Source organism: Panthera onca, chromosome C1, assembly GCF_046562875.1.
Source record: "Panthera onca isolate mPanOnc1 chromosome C1, mPanOnc1 haplotype 2, whole genome shotgun sequence".
NCBI lineage: Eukaryota > Metazoa > Chordata > Mammalia > Carnivora > Felidae > Panthera > Panthera onca.
Genome location: NC_138346.1, coordinates 193,239,050 through 193,261,417, shown reverse-complemented (window position 1 = coordinate 193,261,417; position 22,368 = coordinate 193,239,050). Strand labels below are relative to the sequence as shown.

At 54.6% G+C, this 22,368-nt stretch overlaps 1 protein-coding gene across 1 annotated transcript in view; it reads right to left on the bottom strand.

Moving 5' to 3' along the window:
- GRIK3 (glutamate ionotropic receptor kainate type subunit 3) overlaps nucleotides 1–22,368 on the bottom strand; it is a 229,878-nt gene that overhangs the window by 15,258 nt on the left and 192,252 nt on the right. Inside the window, exons 11-13 of the mRNA XM_060625294.3 lie at nucleotides 12,734–12,957; nucleotides 7,627–7,745; nucleotides 4,947–5,164 (exon numbers count right to left, since the gene is read on the bottom strand). Coding sequence (XP_060481277.1) covers nucleotides 4,947–5,164; nucleotides 7,627–7,745; nucleotides 12,734–12,957 — 561 coding nt within the window. The remainder of the gene's footprint in view (nucleotides 1–4,946; nucleotides 5,165–7,626; nucleotides 7,746–12,733; nucleotides 12,958–22,368) is intronic.

The following is a 22,368-nucleotide window of genomic DNA, read 5'->3' as shown; positions in this document are numbered from 1 at the left end:
CTATTCTGAGGATCTCGGGGCTCCTTCTGAGTTCTTAGCTCTGTGCGGAGGCATATGACCATCCCGTGAGAGGCACCAAGGTCCTTCACAAAGCCCACAGACCCAGGGGAAGGGAGATTCACCAGGTGTCCGCTGGCTGGTCCCTCTCCAAATCCTTTGGGGACTACGGGGCAAAAGGAGAAAAGGGTCTGGTCTGCTTCCCAGTCTTCTGGGTCAGCCAACCAGAGGAGCATCTGACTTGGGTGCTTCTGCGTCCAGCACTGGGCTAACCACTGTACGTGCGGTAGCTCGTTGAGTCCTGTCGCTGAGTGCCGTCTGGTGGCAATCAGTACCCACGTCGTACAGGTGAACAAAATGAGGCTCAGAGAAGTAGTGACTTACCCAAGGTCCCCCAGCAGAGACAACAAGTCCTGGGCGGTCTGACTTTAAGACGGATGTGACTGGACAGGGCCAGGCTGCACGGCACCGAACCTCGCCCGGTCCTTGCGTTTTGGCCCTCCGACCCTCCTTCTGCTTGAAGGCAAGACTCTGACCCTGGACAGGCCGGCAGATGGGTCAGGAGAAACTGGAGGCTGAGATAGGGTGAGGCTTCCAGCTCAGGGAAGAGTCAGCTGAGCGGCTGGAAGGTGGGGGGCTGGACAGAGGCCTCTCCAGGAACTCTCCAGCCTCCCTTGCTACAGCAGGGCAGGCCTATACAAGAGGGAGGGGCTGACGGTGCCAGAGCCCCAGGGAGCCTGGAATTCTTGGCCCCCAGCTCTGGTCTCTGCCCTGAGCGGCTGTCTCTCACACGCAGTCCCTCCCTCTGCGATGTGCCTGCCTTGCGCCAGCACCAAAGGGGGCTAAATCCTCAGAGAGGCTGTACAGCTTCTCCTTTCAGAGCTGCCCAAAGAACACGCTTCCCCAATGTTCTTCTTTACATTTTGCCTACATATTTTTACAGCCAAACAGTGCTTTCAAAGACTTCCTTTTTTCATCTCCTAATTAATTTTTATCTTCCCAGACGGAGGGAGGACAGCACAGGAGACGCTGTTTGTGATGTCTGCTGCTCCCCGACAACTCTTCAAATGCAATTTCCTTTGGAATGCCGGGGCGCCTCGAGCCGCCCCGTCTCCCAGGCTGCAGGGTGGGCGCGGGGCTCTGGCGCACCCCCTCCCCTCCCCCCCCCCCCCCCCAGCCTGGCTTCCCGCTTCCCGCTGCTGCCTTTGGACAGGAGTGGGTTCTCTCCCTGGAGCTCTCCTCTCAGTCGGGGCGGGGGGAGGGCGCTCTGTAGGAGCACACGAAGTTCCCCTGCCCTGCACCCCAGGATGTTCAGGGAGCCACCTGCTCAGTTCCTGCCCTTAACACGTCTCCTGCACCTGCTCGACTTGGCTTCTGCCTCTTTTTTTTTCCAAACTCTAATTCAGCGACGGCATCTGCTCAACGTGTATCGCTTGAACAACTACGCGGGATGCAGTGGGACCGTGTGGACTGGGGATACGTAGGCGCACTGGCTGCGGCTCTGCTCTTCCCCAACCGAATCCCAGACCGTGGCTGACTCCTTAGAGAAGCCGCATGCACACAGCGACAGAGAGCACAGCCCCTGGCGCCAGACCGCAGGGGTTCAAATCCCTGCTCTGCATTTCATTAGCTGTTGATCTTAGGCAAGTCCGTGTGAACTCAGGCCACTTTTGAGCCTGCTTTCCTCAGGGGCAGAATGGGAGATGATCACAATGGTCTCTACCTTCCAGAGTTGTGAGGAGGACACACACGGATACAGGCCAAGTGCATGGAATGTTGCCCGGCACCCAGCGAGTGCTTGATAAATGTTACTATTATCGTCGACCTTGCTAATGTCTCCTAGGCTCCCTGTGTCTACTCCTGAAGCTGATCCCCATCCGACCCTAGCGCCATATTCACTCACAGGCAGGGGAGAGGGGAGGAAGCAAGCTTGTCCGGGAAACTTCTGGGTGGGTGTTGGCTTCTACCTCATCATCCGAGGTAGGGTAAGGGTCCCCATGTTCAAGCTCCTCTCAGCCTGGAAAGCATTCCCACTGCCGTTGCCAGAGAAAAGGGAGCCTGGGCAGGAAGAGCTGCATTTGGATTAAAGCAGGAGGCAATGTAGGGGCGCCAGGGTGGTTCAGTCGGTTGAGCGTCCGACTTCGGCTCGGTCATGATCTCGTGGTTTGTGGGTTCGAGCCCCGCGTCGGGCTCTGGGCTGACGCCTCGGAGCCCGGAGCCTGCTTTGCATTCTGGGTCTCCCTCTCTCCCTGCACCTCCCTGTCTTGCACTCTGTCTCTCTCTCTCTCAAAAATAAACATTAAAAAAAAAGCAGGAGGCAACGTAGCCAGACATCCAGAGGAATTAATTGGTGATCAGGAGAGCAGGAAAGTGGAGTTGGTCCCGCAGGAGATGCGGAGTTGCTGTTTCTGGCCGGCGGCCCTTGTGAGCATGGGCCCTCGTGCCCCAGCATTCCAGCTGGGTGACAGCATCTGTGTCCCTCCCCCGCCCTCCTTGCTGCACTGTTTGCAGGGAAGGTGCGTGAGGGTGGAGCAGGCTGCCGGGGGTGCTGCTTGATGCTGAGGACAGAGGCTCGGCGGGGAGCTGGAACTACGCTCTTGGAAGCCAATCTGAGCATCTTAGCGTGGAGGGAGGCAAGGGCATCCAATCAGCAGCAATGAGCCTGCACCGGCCTTATTTATGCCGCTTCCCTTTGATCGGGAGCCCTGCTTAGAGATGGGCTCATGTGTAATGCATGAGAGATGCTTTGGCACAGTCAAAGGGCTGGGCCACAGCCTGGGGACAGGCACGAGCAGGCACACTCACACCAGCGCGCGTACACACACACACACGTATGCGTGAACCATCACACGCACATGCAGACACACACATGCAGTGGCTATGAGGCGCACACACATGCACGGACCATGACATACACTTGATGACACACGCACACAGACACACACACGTGCAGGGGCCATCATGCACACATGCAAGCTATGACACACATACATGCGTGGGCTGACACAGAGGTCCACCCCCCCCCCCCCCATGATCACATTTGTCTAGACACACCCACGGGGACTTGTAAGCAGACACGCGCACACATAATCTCCATGCACACACACGTAGACATTCTGGCATATACACCTGTGTACACATCCACATGCCCAGACCACAGACATACACGCACGCATACGCTCGCCCATACGCCCACAGATATATGCAAACGCTTATGTCTGAGCACCAAGATGCACATAGACCTGCACAGGCAGACTTTGTACACGGGCACCTGTGTGCACCCATACGTGCCTAAATGCATGTTTATGTGTACCATATACTGTGATACACACACGCAGGCACACACATGCTCACATACTGCCCACACTCATGAACACCTACACGGGGTCCCAGAGAGCCCCCAGCATGCCTGCGATGACACTTTTATATGTTCCTCGCACCAGATGCATGATAGTGACCTCTCAGGAAGGCCACATTTGCCTCTTCTTGGTGGCAGCAGCGATGTTCACAAGGGGAGCCCTTTTCCTCTCTTTCCTCTTCACTAAACATCTGCTGTCCCTCAAGGAGGGACACAGGGGAGGCCAGGGTAGGGGCCAGTGCTGGTGGGGTTCCAGGAGGTAGAGGCTTTCCCTCCCTGCCCTCTCCTTCCTTCCTCTCTCCTCCCTCAGGCCCCTCTGGAGGCTCAACTCATCCCTCAGAGGCTTAGCGTGGAAGGACCCAAGAGCTGGGGGGATGGGGAACCAGGGCCCAGGGTTCCAGACTGATTGAGAGCAAGTGACTAATTAAATGGATGGATGCCTAGACCTACAGTCCCCGAGTTCCCGAATCCTAACCATTTCTGAGAAACCCTTAGAGTAGTGGTTCTCCAAGTGTGGTCCCTGGACCACCACCAGTGGCACCTGGGAATGCCTTACACATGCACATTCGTGGCCCTGCCCTAGCCCTACAAAACCAGAAACTCCGAGCGTGGGGTCCAGGAATCTGGGTTTTCCCCAAGCCTTCCAGGTGATTTGGATGCATATTCCAGTCTAAGAACAAACGGCCTGGAACGTGGGCTTTGGAGGAAGGCAGACCTGGGTCCTTCAGCTCTGAGTTCTTGAACGCCCTGCTTAATCACTCTGAGCCTCAGTTTCCACACGGGCAAAGTGGAAACAGTTGTGGTTCCCACCTCACAGGCCTTGTTCTGATGATTCAGTGAAGCCAAGCCGCTAGTCTGGCCCACTGTGAGCTCTCGGCGGTGGCCGCTGTTGTTGTTTTTACTTTAATTTCCAGAAGAACCTTTACTGGTTCTCAGGGTCAGTCAGTCTCCTCCACCATAGCTACTCTGGTAGAAGGTGGAAACCCTGGGGGAACCGAGCCAACACCCTACAGGAGGAGCAGGGAGGCCATGGCTGGATGCCCCTCAGGACAGTGACCGTAGCAGGTGGCAGGGGCTGCATCCGGACACCGGCATTCCAAGAGTGTAACACGCTAAGAAATGTTTATAGACGCCTGTTCAAGTTTTAACCTCCTCCCTTCCTTGGAGGACGTGCCCCCGGCCACGCTCTCCGTGGTGGAGAGCTCACCTCCAAGTGCAGGGCAGCCCCTTGGAAGATGGAGGTCATGAAGACCCTAAGCCAGGCGCAGGGAGCCCACTGCCCCGGCCCCCGTTTGGGTGTCCCGGCCACGCTTCTCCTTCCCCTTTTCCAGTCTCATCCTCCCACCTGTGACGATTTAAGAGAACAGCACATTTACCCTGCCTGTCCCAGGGGTGACAACGTGTACTGTCTGTGCCGGGACCAGCTCAGGTGGCCACGTCATCAAAGCTCCCTGAAACCAACTGGTCTCAAACAGGCCGGGCCTGAGCCCCCCGGGGTTCCTGGCCCATGGATTCTGTGCAGTTAGGGAAGGACAGTGAAGGGCATGGGAGGGTCAGCTTGTGGTGCTGCAAGGGAGGGGGAGGGTCTCACCTTGAAGAAGGTCATGGTGGCCCCGTCTTTGACAGCCCCATACTCGATTTTGGTTTGCTTGGCCAGGTCATCAGCAGAGTCGATGGGAGATTCCATGCGCTCCACGGTCAGAAAGGCGGCCAGGTTGGCCGTATAGGAGGAGATGATGATGAGCGTGAAGAACCACCAGATGCCGCCGATGATGCGCGTGGACAGGGCTTTGGGCATCAGTTCCGACCCTGGGAGAATGGAGAGGGCAGGCGGTCCCTGACAATGTCTAGGGCTGCTCAAGTCCTCTGGGGCCCAGACTCCACTGATAATCCAGTAAGAGCTGAGCAGCTGAGTGCTCACTGTGGTCTCTAGACCAGCAGCCTCAGCGTCACCCAGGAGCTGGTTAGACGGGCACGGCCCCAGGCCCCTTCCCAGGACCTACTGAATCAGTCATTGAGGGGTGGGGCGCCACAGTCTGGGTCTGGTGAGCCCTCTAGGGGATCCTGGGGCGGGCTAAAATTTAAGAACCATTGTTCTAGAACAACACGCACATGCACACCATTTCACAGGCTTGTCAGCCCCCTGCGGTCCCAGGTTCCGAGTAGAAAGCCCTGGGTTCCTGAGTGAATCATGCTCCTAACTCTGTGTGATTATGCCAGACGCTTTCCCCCTCTGGAACACTGCAAAGCACGGAGAATCGTCCTTCCTCTGTCCCAGCCTCGCACAAATAGTGCGACAGAACTGGAGGAGAATGTGTTGGAAATACAAGCGGTACACAAACACAGGATTGCCGGGTGGTGCTTCTCAGGAGGAGAAAATCAACATTTTTTGAAGCTTTTTTGCCGAAATAGATCACTCTTCCTCCCTGACCTTGGGTGCGGAGCACAATTTAGATGAAACCTTCTAACTGAAGTAATTAACGAGGCAGCTTTCAAGAGATTTAAATAGCAAGTGACTCCTGAACTTCCCAGAATGTTTGGACCTGCAATCTGAAAAGTGTCTGCTTTGATATGGATGATTTTTTTTTTTTTCCTCAAAGAAATCACTCAAAGGAGAGTTTTTCAAATACATAACTATTTTTCTCCCTCCTAATCAAAACCTCGTGGGGAATACATCAGGGGCCCATGCTTTGAATAGCAGCTGGAGAGAAGCTATTACTGCATTGAGGGGCTTTCCAGGTCTTTCCCAACTGTCACCGAGAAAAGATAACGATGGACAAAGAAGCAAGGTGAGGCTTCAGGGTACTCATTAATAGTGAGGACTGAAAGAGACACTTCCGTCAAAAGGCGCCTGTCGCTTCCCAGCTCTGGAGACCACTGTGAGCTCTGAGGCTCCCTTCCCCACCCGGCCACACCCAGCCTCATCAGATAGCTCCCAGCTATGGCGAGGGCTGCCCCCCCAAGAGGGAGAATGAATTGTTTTCCTTGTTTCCTTCGTGGACTCCGCCAGGCCCTGCTGGACCCCTACCGGGGCCCCTGAGCTGGCCTCTGTCGTGGCTGGGAGATCGTTCGAGTCGGGGGCAGATTTCTCTCTCCTCTTCCTCCGTTCTAGTGCCCAGCACAGGGCTTGGCACGTAGCGGTCACTCAGGACACGCTGGGATAATACCATTCATTTCGCATTCGCTGATCGAGGTCTACTGAGGACCAGGATTTGTAGTGGGCCTCTCGAGCACACACAGGTGAGCGAGGAACAGAGAATTCTTGCCCCTAGGATCTCTTTCCCTTCCTTGCCCCCTTGTCACCCACTGCCCCGCAGTGGGACCCTAACATAGGCAGAGACTTTGGTTCCACATTCCCCCAACACCTCATTCCCTGAATTAAGAGGCTTTAGACATGTGACTCGACAGGCAGAAGCAAGGAGCACGTGGCTCCTGGCCAGCAAGGCTGGCTCGCAGGGCGGCGGTGGTGGGGTCCTCCCCGGGAGTGTTTCCTGCCTGGGGGCTCCTCTCCTTGCACACGCGCTTCAGCCCGTGGCGTGTCTGCACCACGCTCCTTGCAGCCCGTGCAGGTACTCTGCTTTGTGAGACGTCTGAGCAGCTGCTGATCTGGCCAAAGGGGAGGCCACCAGGCTGGCGACAGGTGCGGTACACCAGCCCCCCCTACTCGAGAACACGGAAGAAAACGGTATCCTTCCGTGCATACCGTCCCTGACGCGCTCAGGCTAATGTCCCCACCTCAGCCAGGACCCTTCCGGTTCCCAGGCTCCCCAGGGCTGGGTGGTCACCAAGTCCTGTCCCTGCGACATCCTGAAGTTCTCTTGGTCCATCTTTGTGCTCCACCCCCACAGCCACGACTCCAGTTCAGGTCTCATGCTTTCATTCCTGCAGTGACCTCCCGCCCTGCCTCCCTGCCTCCAGTCTGGCCCATTCTCAGCTCAGCTTTGCTCAGCCAGAGTCTAAGGTGGCGAGGCCACCGGTGGGGCTGGCCCCCAGAAGCAGGATGCTGTTATGTCCACTGCAGCTAGAGCGGGAGAGGCTAGGGATGAACCCTGCACGCCACGGGTGGGCTGGCTTATCTGCTTTCGCCTCAGACCCTGAGCCAGTTCAGCCAGGGACCCGAGACAAGGGTACACACCTGACTATCCAGGTGTCTCCAACCTGCTGGCAGCTTAGCAGGTCTGAGGCTGCCCTGGAAGGTGGGCAGGCTCTGCGGACTCAGGAGAGGAGGTACCCCCTCCTGGAGAGGAGGCCCCTGGGGAGAGGCCACATACCTTGCTGCATCAAGGACCCCATGCCGAACCAGAAGCTGTTGAGCAGAGTGAAGTTGTTTTCCACCACCTCGGAGCCAGGGTTGCAGGGATGTGCATCGTACCACTCGTAAGGGCTGAACCTGCAGCAGGGAGAGGGGAGCGCTGGGGCGGAGCTGTGGGGAGCCGGCAGCGGGGGAAGGGGCTGCTTGCTTAGCAAACGTGGCCGCGCTGCCCCTTTAACTCCGATTGACTTAGTGTTCTGCTGGGGAGGCAGGGAATGGGAACTCAGGGCCATTTTGCTTCTCGTTCTTTATTGTTAATGCCCTTTTCTGGCTGTAAAAGTAATTCAGCAGTATCTCTTAAAAATTAAAAGTGCACATGCCCTTCAACCTAGCAATTCTGTGACTCATTATCCAGCCTAGAAAAAACTCCCATACACGAGCATAAAGAGGGTGTTTATCAAAGCATTGTTTGCAATAGCAAAAACTGGAAACAGCCTAAATGTCCTTCAACAGAAAAATGATTAAGTAAACTGTGTCAGAACCATACTCTGCAATGTCACACAGCTGATGGGAGAGAATGAGAGATGTCTAGATGTCCCGACAGGGAGAGTCCTTCCACACATGCTGTTGGGTTAAAAAAAAAAATAGATGATAAAAATACGAACAATATGATCACATTTATATAAATAGATTCCTAAAGACACAGCCCTACACCTCTTCACATACATGTGTATACAAACCCATTGGAAGAGTCTGGAAAGATTCCTGTCTAAAAATATCAGTGTTGCCCTCTGGGGAGGGGGTCAGAATGGTGGCAGGAATTTCAGGGAAGCCTGTTGCTTTATATGGATTATATTAATTTTTAAAAATAAGAATTGGTTTTTCTTTTTTTTTTTTAATATTTTAATGCTTATTTATTTATTTTTAATTTTTTAATATTTATTTTTGAGAGAGAGAGAGAGAGAGAGAGAGAGGTGAGTGGGAGAGGGGCAGAGAGGGAGACAGACACAGAATCTGAAACAGGCTCCAGGCTCTGAGCTGTCAGCACAGAGCCCGACGTGGGGCTCGAACCCACGAACCGTGAGATCATGACCTGAGCCGAAGTTGGACGCGGAACCGACTGAGCCACCCAGGCGCCCCAAGAATCGGCTTTTCAATTACTTATGTACTTAAAATGGAAAAAAAAAAAAAAAAAAGAAGCAAAACATGCTCTTCATAAAATATTCAAACGGTCTAGAAGAATACAGTGAAAAAGTGAAAAGTACTGGAGGGTTCCCACCCCCGGAGAGAACAATGTGTTACATAAGTGTTCAGATTTTTTCGCTCTGAATCTACAAATACCTGTATGACAAGAAAAAAAATTGTTACTTAAAGCCCCCCACTGCCTTCTAAGGAAGAGAAGTCCTGATTACGGAGGGATCTTTGTTTATTGCAAAAGGGTTGCAGTTGAGGAAGTGTAAAGCCGGAGGAGGCTAGAGTCCTGGGGGCGGGGAGACTGAGAGCCCGTGGAGATGGTCCCCAAGAGGCTGGCGTGGCTGGCGTGGGGTAGGATGCTGAGACGAGAGACCCAGAAGGAGAGACGTGTCCAGGGGAATTTTGTTTTGTTTTTTAATGTACGATACGCTTTAAGCATGCTGTTGTGACTTTTCCAGCCCCCTCTTTAAAAGCTTTAATGAATTATGCATTGATTGCCAAAGCTCACGTGAGAAGAATTTTGTCCTCACAAGGTGGGAAGATCCTACACGTGTGAAATGTTAAAGAGAGGCTTCCAACCAAGACGGGGATATTCAAAGGCAGTGGCCACAAACTGGCTAGGGGCTCTAGAAATCCAGAAGGAAGAGACTGAAGCCCGAGGAGAGTGGAGGCAGAGGCTGCTGTGGGAAGGTTCTGGGGAAGAGACCTCTGGAGAGCCGCGCATTCAGCGGTCCCCGGATCTCCCCGTGAAGTCTGGGGAGAGGGGTTCCCACGGGACTGCCGGGGGGAGCCCGGCAAGCGGCTCTGTAACGAGGTGGACCGCCGCCTGGGTCCATGTGTGTGTGGCTGAGGTGTGCCTCGTGGATGCACGCAGGAGGGCAAGTCCCTGCTGCATGGCATTGGCCTGCGTGCCCAGACACAGCCAGGTGTAAGGACCCTGGGCCAACAGGGCTTCCCTGGACCAGATGGGCCCGGCTCCACCTTGGGTCCTATCCGAGACGGGCAACAGGACCGTAACAGGGAGAAGCCACAGGGCCTGGGCTGTTGCAGGGCTGGGTGCTGAGTGGGGGAGCAGGCCGACCGAGGAGGCACTGCCCAGGCGGGCCCAGGTGCAGGCGAGGGGAGGAGTCTGATTTGTGAACAAAGGTAGAAATGTCTAGAAATGTCGAGGACTATACTGGACTCAACTTTCTGATTTTTTTTTAAGTTTGTATTTATTTATTTTTGAGGGAGAGAGAGTGAGAAGGGCAGAGAGAGAGGGAGAGAGAGAGAGAGAAAACCCCAAGCAGGCTCCGCACCATCAGCACGGAGCCCGACCCAGGGCTCGAACCAACCAACCGTGAGATCACGACCTGAGTCGAAACCAAGAGTCGGACACTTAACCAACGGAGCCACCCAGGTGCCCCTCAACCTTCTAGTTTCCGAATTGAAACAGTGTTTGTGGTTGGAGAGAGACCTAGGATTTCTGAGACCTGGGAGTGGGCCAAAAAGTGGCAGGCCCCGAAAGAACTTTCACCGAGGGCAAGGACAGCCTCACCTCTGAACACACTGGGAGGTGGGGGGTGAGAGATAAAGATGATTTCTGACGAGACCCCACCAGTCCTGTGTGCCCACATACACGGTACCTGTGATACTTTTTAAACACACAAAAAATCATACCATAGTACTCCCTAAAATCTGGATTTTCCACTGAATAAGTTACCAGCCTCTTTCCAGATCAGTTCTTCCGGATCTGCCTAACTCCCTGTAATGACTTCATAGGTGCTTTTAACCACCCCTCTGCTGACGAGTGCCGGCAGTCCTGTCCTCTGTGAGAATGCACACTCCCTCCTTTCCTGTCCTTCTACCTCTCCAGGCATGAAGCAGAACATTGTGGTGGTGGAAAAAGGCCTTAGTTAATGCCTCGACTCCTGGTGCCCGACAGACACAGGCCAGGCCACTTTACAAGACGGACGGTCGTGCGACTCAGCAGAGCAGCCCTGAAGTGGGCCTGGGGACCTGCCCACACTTCACGGACCCCACCTCTGGGGCAGCTGTGTCCAGCTTTCCAGCAGCCAACGTGGAGCGGTCTAAAGGACACAGGCCACATGGGAGGGGGGACAGAGGGCCACCTCTACCCTATGGATGTGCTGGGCTTGACCCTGACAGTGTTGTAAAAAAATCAAGTTAGTGGCTACCTATAGAAGTCATGAGCTGTCCGTTGAAAAATCTACATGTGTCTCTAAAAACCATGAACTCTGTCCTTCTGGCCCCGCATTCCTGCCCAGTGCCGTCTGCTGGAGCCCAGAGAGGCTGTCCTCCCCAGGGGAGCGTCCTCCAGTCTGCTTCCGTCTCTCCCCCTCCCTGCTTCCCTCCCTCTAGCTTCCTGTCCAGCCCCACGGGCACCTGTGTTTGCCACCCGACTCCAAACTAACAGGCCTCGCTCTGGGACCCAACTCTGCAAGAAGCTTTCTGACCTTAGGCACCGACTTAGCCGCTCTGAACCTCGTTTGCTACTTCTGCAAAGTGGGGAGAATTACACCCACTTCCCTAGACCTTTGTAAGGATCAGACGGAAAGGGTGTAACATGTGTGTTACCTAACGTGCCAACTGTACGATGACCCTGTTCGCGGCTCCGTGACCAGGTCCCTTGCCCCTCTCCTGTCCTGTCATTCCAGCAGCTGCAGAAATCCCATCTCTTCCAGAAAGTCTCCCCAGCCTAACCTTGGCAAGGGGGCCCCTTTCTTCCTCGCCGGGAGGCAGGTGGCGAAAAGCAGGCTGAAAGGCCAGGGGCTGGAGGGGGACTGGCCGCACACGGAATGGGCGGAAGGAACGCCAGAGAAACTGGCCCTGTTTTGCAGGGGGTGGGGAGCCGAGAGTGGGCTGGAGCTGCTAAAATTATAGTAAGAGCTCTGGAGAGTGGCTCCTGCTTTCAAAGGCTTGTTAGGCCATTAGAGAAAGAGGCGTGATAAAGGCCTCTCCGTGGCAGGCGGGCTGGGCAGAGCAGGCAGGCGGCACCGGCCAGCTGGCAGCCCAGGGCTTCCGAGGCAGGCAGATTTCATCCCTCACATCCTTCCCTTTGGTCTCTCTCTGTGCGGGAGGAGGGAGCGAAAGGGAGCGGGGTGGGGGGAAGGCTTTCAAAGAAGACTCCGGAGGGGGAAGGAAAAAAAAGGCCAAAACACCAAGTCCTTGGATCTCAAATTGCCTCTCTAGAGAAGCCCCTCTTCGCACCTCGTTAGGATTTAGAGAAAAAGGAACCAGGGCAGGGGCTGGGGCCGGAGCCTGGAAGGAGGGGGCAGAGGGCTCAGGGCCTGGGAGCTGCCACCTTGGGGCAGGGGCAAAGGACAAACGTCCAGGTGGTCAGAGATGTGGGTCACACATAAAGCACCGGGTGACCAGAGTTCAAATGCCCGATGTGTCACTTATTGCCAGGATGGCCTTGGCAAACATGGGACCTCTGTGAGCCTCAGACGTCTCCCCTTCATGGCAGACTGAGAGAATCACTTAAGACAATGGCTCTAAGTTCCAGAGCACGGTGCTTGGCAAACGCCAGGTGCTCAGTAAACACCAAGCTGAACCTGCCCCCTAGTGACCTCCTCCCACCAACCACCATGGACCATCCAGTGCACCTGAGTCTGTCGTACTGGGTGCCTGGCCCAGGTGATCAGCTCTGGGTGATGGCTTAACCCGCTCCCAGGGCCTGGGATACACCAGTTGCCTCCCAGTCATGGACACAGACTAGAGTAAGGCCTGGGGGAGTCATGCCCAGGGGGCTATGGAATGTTGCTTGAAGGATGTAAAGGGATCTGAGCCTCAGCAAAGGACACAGGGACAGGCAGCGCAGTGGCCTTAAACGTGGGCCTTCTGTGTGAAGGACTGAGGATGTAGGGACCAGTCTGGCTCCCTAAAATCCCAACCTTGGGCCAGAGCTCTGGCCAAGGCATTACCCTTACCTGGCAATGACAAAGAGGACACAGCTGACACCCAGGTAGGCGAGCAGCACGTACATCCAGATGTCTGGGGACAGTGGGTTGAGGAAGGAGAAGACACTAGGGTTGGTGCCATTGGGTTTTCGATACAGGATGCTCACACCGAGTGTCATGAAGGGCTTGGAGAAGTCGATGGCCTTCTCGCGGACATGGGTGATGGTCAGGGGGGCCACGGCCAGATCTGCCTTCTGCAATGAGACAGATATGCACAGACAGACGTAAGAGCCAAGCCTCAGACTAGCAGGGGACAGACACCTCTTCCTGGAGGAGGGAGGGTAAGGGAGCGGAATGGAGCCTGTCGTCTGAGCCTTGGGTCACTTGCCCACTCTTCAGTTTCAACTTTTACTAACCTTTGTCCTGCGCCAGGCCATGCCCAGCATGCTGGGGAGACCACGATGAATTAGACTTGACCCCCGTTCTCCAAGAGCTCTTGGCCTCCAGGAAGAGGACAGCGGTATCGACACGCAGAGAACGGAACCCTATTAAAGCTGTAACCCATGGGGGTTCATTCTCAAAATGGGGTTTTGTCAAATAAATATAGTTCAGCAATCTACAAACCTTCAAAAATAGCTCCTGCTCTTTCTCTGTGACTTTCAAACATCATGAATCCACAAGCAACCTTATTTGAATCTGTTTTCCTCTCCTTTCCACATCTTGACTGCTTCTCTCTGTTCTGGATATTCTGTACATCCTAAGAGCCCCCGAAGACCAGTTGGGCAAAAATAATACCCTCTTTGGAAGGAGAGATAAGTCCAGAGCCCTCTTCCATAGGGGAGGGGAGGGAAGAGAGCAAAGCAGAGGAAGAAAGGAAGGGGGTGGGGAAGGCTAGGAATGTTCCTATGTTGGCCAATTTTAGCTCACCACAATTTTAATGAGGGTAATAATTAAAGGTCTGTCTCTTCGGTCTGAGCTTTTCCTGATTAAAAATCTATAATCCCTCATTCTCCCACCTTTCCAGCCTCCACCCCACTGGTCTCCTGCTATGTGAGACCCCATGTAACTGCTTCCTGATGACCACATTCCCTTTTTCACCCTCCCGATTTGCACACATTGTGCCCTATTGAGAATGCCCTCTCCCTGCTGTCTCTTACCACCTACGATTTTTCTTTGCACAGGCTACCTCCTCCAAGAAGCCCTCCCTGATAGCCTCCAATTCTAAACTCCCATGAAGCTTGCTCTGCCCCACGGTAAGGTCCTAACCTGCTGAGGTTGAATGCAGGATGTGTGGCCATGTGACTTTCTGTCTTATCTGCCTATTTACCAGTGAGTTCCTAAGTGCAGCTGGGACTGTAGCTGATTTACTGCTTTGTTTGTCCATTCCCAAGCCCCATCTCAGCCTCTAGAATATTTGTTAGTTAATAGTGTTTTCCTCTGGGAGGGCTCCTGTGGCTATTTACATATCAGAATGTAAATCAAGCTATCACTTCCCTATCTCAGGTGTGGTCAGAACAGAGAGGGAGCTCGGGTCCTAAAGACCAGTACTAACGACCTTTTTGCAAAGGCGGGGTGGCTGCTTCTGAGATCTCTTTCCAAGGCAATGTGTCTAGGCAGCCACCCACTGGCGTGGCCCAGCTTCATTCATTCATTCATTCATGCGCTCATTCATTCGTTGTATGAGCTCCGCCAAGGACTAGGGATGCAGAGCTCAGCCAAACAGACATGGTTTCTGGGCTTACAATCTGGTGGGGGAGATGGACATTATACAAATTGTTTCCTAAATGGTAACTGTTAACACTAACTCTGACTTCACCAATCCTAGAACAGGAACGAACAACCAAGTTGAAATCAGATTCAAGGAAGGGAAGGCTAATCTGGGTAGAACCCCAGCTCGTAAAAGACTCTGCAGGTGCTCCGGGCTGGGGGCGGAGGGCAATGACGAACACACAACCCTGACGTTGCAACCCCCATGATTTTCCTTTCAGTGGCAGCCCCCTCAGCCGATTATTGACATTTGGAGCCCAAGGGTTCAGCGAACCTTGGAACCTGGGACAGACAGGGAGGAGGAGCCTAATACAAAGGATGTTTCATACTGGGACCTTCCTTTTGTAAGTGTCTGAACGCGTGAGTCGGAACTTGCCTAGCTTGGAAGGCAGAGGAAGACGAAATGCTGAGTGGCTCCCTGGAGCCCTGTCAGTCCAGGGTGTGTACAAAGGAATGCAACGAAAGGAGAGAACTATCAGGGAAGGTGCAGAGTGAATAATATGTGTCTTCTCAAGACCTACTACGCTCCGGTCTGGGATGCAAGGCTGAGCCGGAGACCCAGCTCCCGCTCTTACGGAGCTTCCTGTCAAGTGAGCCCCTGCTGGCGGATGCTGCTGGGACTCAAAGGGGTGGGGGCCAGGGTGGGGCATGCTGGAAGGTTCCTTTCGGTGCTCGTTCTAGGATCCTGTATAATGTTGGCATGACAAGAGTGTAGTGGGCTTCTGATTCTAGAACTTGGCTTCCCCTGGCCCCAAACCTTCAAAGCACATTGCTTTGAGGGGCTCTGCTCTGACTCCAACATCATCGTCACTGCTCATTTGGAGCTGGCCTCTGGGAATGGCCTCTGAGGCTTGGAGTGGGTTCCTGGCAAGAACCTCAAAGTCGATGGTGCCAGTCTTCCTTTGGCTTTGATGGCAAGTTGGATGAAAGGGCTAGTGACTGGGGATCACGGAACCTTCAGGATCTTCCCACCAGCCTCCCGTCCTCCGGCTCTCGCATGCTGGGAGGCGGGCGTCCACGGCATTCTGTGCTTACGGCAGAGAGTCAGCTGGTCAACCTGTCCTTCCTCAAGGGGGTTTTGATGTGTGTTCTCCCTTGGGGCTTCAGGAAAGCTGGTGTTGCGGCCGGAAACACTACATTTCACCGTTGGTTACGATTTCACTGCTAAAAGGCATTATTTTGTCCAGCTTCCCTTGAAAGAGGGGAACAGATGTCAAGCCTCTGCTGTTTCAGCTCATTACTCAGAACGAAAGGCCCAATCTTGGCAGGCTCTTCCCACTCGTGCCAGTTTTCTTTGAGGATGGTTGGTAAAATCGTGGGCTGTCGGAGCTGGATGAGAGACCTTCAGAAACCTCGATTCCAACCTCTATTTCTCATGGAGGGAAACTGAGGCTGCAAGAAGGTCCAAGGCCCTTGCCCTCATATTCACAGCAATCATGCCCTTGGCCAAACCAAACCTGACTTGTCCATCACGCTCATTGGTCTTACGAGAGATCTGTTGGTCCCATCTGCCTGAGGACCTTTCCATACCTTTCCTATACCTCTGAAACGGGCCGGACAACCCTTCCTGGGCATTACGTCATCCCCATAAGCAGCTTTCCCTTACCAAGAATCTGTCAGGACGCACCTGGCTCCAGCCTCTCCTACTCTACGCCATACTTGTGCGCGGCCACTTGTCGCCATTTGCTCCACCGTGTGTCCAACGACCAGAACTGAAGGCAAGAACCACTTACCCAACTACAGCTCCACAGTCTGGCCCTTAGCATCCCGCCCTCTTGGCTGCTGCTTGGATACTTGCCTCGTACCAGAAAGTGAAACCAGGGGAACCCGGCTCCGGGAACAGACTTGTGACCGTGGTCCCACCTCCGGCAACTTATTGCTGATCAGCCTTCTCTTAAGCCGGGGGTCCTCCCCAGGGAAGGATCTGCCCCCTGAGCCCCAGCTTGCTCCATGTGTCCGGTATTCCGGTTGGCACCTGCCTCCTCGCATTCCCAAGTATGGTCTCCATCAGATTCCCCACCTCTGTGCTCAGCCTCTTGGTTGGGATCCCCCAGGATGTCTTGTTACTCAGACTGTGACCTGCCCAGTTAAAACAGTAATGACCACGGTCATTCATGGATGATTCCTATACACCAATCATTGCAAAGCATGCTACATATACTTTACTGCCTTATATGACCCCCCCCCCCCCCCAGCTGCCTCCTGTGGCGGTAAATGTTATTACCACATTCTAGATGAGGGCACTATGGCTCATTCAGGCTAGGAGATTGCTTCGACCTCTACTGGTCTGAGTGGCAGGTGGTGTTTCCGGTACAGTAGCGAGCATAGCTGCCTTCCAAGCAGGTGAATGGCTGAGCCAGTACCTGGACCCCGTTCACCATGACCTCAAACCCCAGTGCTTTACCACACTACCATGCAAGTCACGCGTAGGGGGTTGAATTGCGCGCGCCCTCCAAATACGTTCAGGTCCTCGTCCCTAGTACCTGGCAGTGTGACCTTACTTGGAGATAGGCTCTTCCCCCCCGCCCGCCCGCCCCCCCACCAAAATAGTGTTTTATTACTGCCACTGATATTAAACGGCATCAGATAAATTGCTGGGAGAGTGTCTGGGGCTGTGCAAAGAAAGGACATACTCTCACTTCCCCAGAGATCTGTTTCCGGCTCCTGCTGGGTGCCCCCAAATTCATCAGTGTGCCTAACAGCCGTTCCCGAGCATGTGGCACTGGGGGTGCTAATTAGGGAATGGCTCCTGGCAGGCGCCTGTGTTTATCTGGACTCCGCATCACAGTAGTTCAGATGTCCCCAGCAACACTCCCCAAGTGGTGTAAAACTCTCATAATACCACTGCTTACCTATCAGAATAGCCAGAAAAAAAATATTGATGATACAAGTGTTGATGAGGATGTAAAGCAAGTGAATCCCCCGCGCCTCCCCCCCCCCCCCCCCCCCCCCCGACTGTTGGCAGGAATGCAAAGTGGTTCATCCGCTTAGGTCACCAGCCATTAGAAAAACACAGAACTCAGGAACAGCTGAATGGAAGAGAGGCACAGGGCAAGGTAAGTGGGAAGGGGCACGAAGCTCCCATGTCCTCCCTTTCTCTCAACATGTGCCCCCTATATCTCCACCCGTTCACCGACCTGGAAGCTCCGAAAACAGGGTCTTTGCAGAAGGAATCAAGTTAAGGTGAAGTCAATACCGGGTTAGGGTGAGCTCTAAATCCAATGCCTGGTGTCCTTATAAGAGGAGGAGAGGACACACAGGGACACACAGAGGAGGCCCCGTGACAATGCAGGCAGAGACCGGGGTGATACAGCTTCCAGCCAAGGAATGCCAAGGATGGCCGGCCACACCGGAAGCCAGTGGGGAGGCGTGGGACCCATTCTCCCTCAAAAGGGACCAATTCCGGGGCGCCTGGGTGGCTCAGTCGGTTAAGTGTCCGACTCTGACTCAGGTCATGATCTCGTGGTTCGTGGGTTTGAACCCTGCATCGGGCTCTGTGCTGACAGCTCAGAGCCTGGAGCCTGCTTCAGATTCTGTGTCTCCTTCTCTCTCTGCCCCTCCCCTGCTCGCACTCTGTCTCTCTCTCTCTCTACCTCTCAAAAATAATAAACATTTTTTAAAAACTAAAACAAAAAGGGACCAATTCCACCAACACCTTGAATTCCGATTTCTGGCTTCCAGAACTCAGAACAAATTTCTATTGTGGTCATTTGCTGTGACAGCCCTGGGTCACTCCTACACCTGCCACTTAGATCCCGGGCAGGATGCACGGAGCTCCTTCCACCTCCCCATTCAGATGAGCATTCCGCTATGGCTGGGCCCACCCTGCCCTGTCCTGAACGCGGGTTCCATTCCCAGAGACAAGAACTTGACTCTGGCTCCTGACCATACGCGGCTTTCACTGGGTCTCCCCAGGGTACACATTACATCGGCTGGTGGGGGCTTCTCAATCCTATGGCTGCAGGAACCTGCAGATTCACCTCCACTTCCCTCCAGATGCTTCCATAGCCACCCAAGAACACCAGTCTCGCTCCTGCTACGCATGCAGGACTTTCCCCCAGGGCTTGGCCTGTTGGCTCCCCGCCTATGTATGTGGTATCCATAGAATTCACCTTCCATTCTTTTCTCAAAGTGATGTTTCTCCATCTAGAATTTCCCCACTCCCAATCCTACTTAACGTATGTCAAGACTCCCCTCTGGCCCTTAGGATAAAAAAAATTCTTATCAGGGGTTCCTTAAGCCTTTCGTGGCCTAAGACAACTTTCTGTCCAAGAGAATCTTCTGCAACAGTGGGAAAGTTCTATATTTACATCGTCCAATATGGTAACCACTAGCCACACCACGTGGCTTCTGTAACTGAGGAACAGAATCTACACTTGTATTTAATTAATTTTGAATTAAATAATTTTAAAAATGGATTTTAATTAACTTAAGTTTAAATTTAACTAACCCCAGTGGCTGGTGGCTACTGAGTTGGAAAGCGTGGACCTGGTCCTCCCTGCCTCTCCGGCCTTTCCTTACCTCATGTCCCCTCGTTCGCTTTCTACTGGCTTCTTTCAGATCCCCCCCCCCCCCCCCCGCCAACGCATGCTCTCTCTCACCCCAGGACCTTTGCACCTGTGCGTTTTTCTACCTGGAACTTCTTTCTCCACAAGCTCTCTGTCTTGCTGAAGTCTACTTCTTCAGACCTTAACTCCAATATCACATCCACAAAATCCTCACATGACCTCAGGTCTCCCTGGTGACTCCTCTCATGGCATCAGGTGGGTTTTTTTTTTTTTTGCTCCTAGCACTGAGCACAGTTGGGTTTTAGAGGGACTGGGTGATTTCTCCCCTCCTGGACCATATAAGCTCATGGGAGCAGGGCTTGAGCCTCTGTCCTCGCACCACACTACGCCCCACGCCTAGCACAGCGCCTGGTTCAAAGCCCGCGGATGGTAGAGGTCGTGGGGCCGAATGATTGTGGATGTAGAGGAGAGACACCCAGCAAGCACGTCCGTAGCATCTGCTGGCGGCTCCCAAATTCCAAGCTGAAGAAAACAGTGCTCCTGGAACAGCCCTGGACAGGAGCCTGACAACGAACAGCCTCAACAACCCAAAATCGGAATAGAGGGCAAACGGTGCTGGTAGATTCTTGAGTGTCGACGGATGGGTCAACCACTACACCTGTAATTCACATGCAGGCTTCCTGAGCCTGTGGCGGCCTCACCGCCTGCCCACGGGGAACGCGGCCTATGCCTCTCCCTGGCCTGGGAGAACTGCTATCTCTGTCTCCTTCAGGAAGGAAGGGCGGGTCTTCCCCGTTTCAGAGCCACAGGCGCCCCAGGACGGACACTGCTGGAGCTCCGTCTCCAACCACCGGTTCCTCTCCCCCCACCTCACAGGGCCCCGAAGGTGGCATCAGCCCAGACAGGCCTTGTCTTGCAAAGCCCGAGGAATTGGGGGCAGTGAGCCCCTCTCCCTCCACATGCCGCTAGGTCCCAGTGATGCGTTCCCATAGCCTCCCATGCGGCTCCCCGGTGCCCTTGGCACAACTAAATTCTTATCTGTGAGTCACCGTTTAACACCTCACTCATCTGCAGGTACATAATCTCCAGGAGGGCAGGGACTGAACTGATGTATCCCCCACATTAGCACAAAGCCTGGCACTACGAAGAAGCTCGGGAAAGTTCTTTGGTAAGACGGAGCAATGAAGTACCCCCCAAGGGTCCTGACCGACCCTTACCCCAGCCTAAGGGGCTGAGCTCTGGCCTCAGTTTCCCTAATCAGTACCCCCCTTGTCCCTGAAGCCACATGACCCATGCCAGTCGGCCTGGACCCTGCTCCCTTGCCTGTCTTTTTCCAGAGTTAGGACTCTGCTCCCTGGACCCCGGCCCTTGATGGGCCCCTTCCTTCTGGCCTATTCATTGAAAGCCCTCACCTGTCCTCATGGCCGTCCTCAGGTAGGTCCTAGTGACCATCTTTAGTTTTCCATCCCTCCCTAGTCATTGCCCGGGACTTCATCAGCACTGTGGCCACTAATAGCCTGGGAAAACCCAGATATATCTAAAGAGATGGGGACGGGTGCCATGTAGACGTGACTGAGGGATCACGTACCCATGCTTCACACACAGGCCTCCGGAGCTGCTGGGCGCCTGACAGTGAGAAATGAAGTCTGTGCCTTTCCCGGGCCTGCGAGAAGGGCCCGATTCCCACCTCCCAGCAAAGGCTGTCCTGCGTCTGTCTTTTAGGACAACTCAGTAGGTGTTCCCCGCTTTGTGGCACACTGTGGGGGATGAACCACACCTGCATTCCCCCCTCTAAGAGAAGCCCCCTTCCCCATGCCCTGCATGACCCCAAGGGTGGAGACGCTGGCATCCTCAGTGCGCCCCCCCCCCCCCAGGTAGGTACCCCCCCATGCCCTGGATAACTCTTCCTCAGTATCTCTTCCTGACCCTCATGCTCACTCAAGACCATCCCGCTGTGGATGCTGCTGCAGGGGCCTGACTGGTTCCCACGCCTGCTGTGCCAGACCCGGAAATGCATGGAAGTCCGGAGCCTGGGGATAAACCTGTTCCCCCTTCTCCCTTCACCCTGAGACACCCCCGGCAAGGCCTTCCTAGGGTGCCGACTCGGAGACTGGGCACACTGAGTGCTGACCGGCTCAGTGCGGAGCCCCCGTATGGCCTGTCCTGCTCCCGCTCCACTTCTGTCCCTCGCTCTCTCCCTGGCCCCCCAGCCCTGAACTAAATAGTGGCATCTAAGCCTCCGTCTCAGGCTGTGCTCTCCAGCAGCCAGGCTGAGACCGTGTTCCATAAGGTTTTGTGGAATGAAGGAAGGAGCGGGTGGCCCTCAGTAGGGGGTCAAGTATGTCCCTATCGCTCCCTCTGACCTTTGTTTCCTTCCAGTCCCCCCTCACCCTGGCCACCTGTGCCTTGACCACTCTTGCTTCTGGCTGTCTGGACGCTGACCTCCTGCCAGGCTCTTTTCCAGGTCTTTCCCAGGTTGCTCTCTGCTGGCTGAGTCCTGGCAGCTAAGAGTCCTTCGGTGAATCTCAGTGTGGTCCGGGTCCTTTCTGCGTCCCTCACCTGTTTCCCTGCTCGTTCTCAGGCAGATCCTGAGCTTCCCCAGAAGTCTTCAGTCATTGCTCTGGGCAACCCGGCCGCCCTGACAGGAGTCCACCTTGGCACTCTATCAGGAAATCCCCTGCCCTCAACTGTCCTGTCCCATCCAGGATTCCACCTGCCTCAGGTGAGCTCCCAGCATGCCTTGCGCTGGCCAGCCTGAAGGAGGCGGTGTGGCAGAGCCTTTCCTGGCCACACGAACAGGGGCCCGGGGCCCCTTCTGACACTAAAACACGTAAGCCAGAACTAAAATCCGGGTTATTGGCTGGAAGGCAGGGGACACAGGGGGTGATGGGGTCACAGCCTTGCTTGACGCCTGACCGTCTGCTTGCACAGGATGGGAAGCTCAGTGGTTATGACGCCACAGCCATGTCTCTGGGGGAGGCGTGCAAGTCCACGTGCTCATTCGCCGGCCCCTGTTCTGTGTGCCCAGCCCATGCCAGGCACTCGGGCAGCAGCCCAGAGCAGTTCATCGGGCACTCGCTGTCTGGAAGAAAGGTCGGGCGGGGGAAATGGGCACTTGCGGCTATGCCCTCCTCTTCGCTCTGCACTCAGCACTACAGGGGGGCACAGGGGCTGTCTGGGCAGTGCTATTTCTTTCACGAGGGCAGAGACGACAGGCCGGGGCTACCCATGACTGCTCCTTGTCTCCATCTGGTTCTATCCCCCATCTTGGTCCAGCCCCATCCGTGAGCCGGGGAAATCTCCTTATCTGCTGTAGGGAGATGGAAAGACTTAGAGAGAAGAGAACTGACGGCTCCCTGTGGCCTGGAGGGCATTTACGAGTTCCCTCAA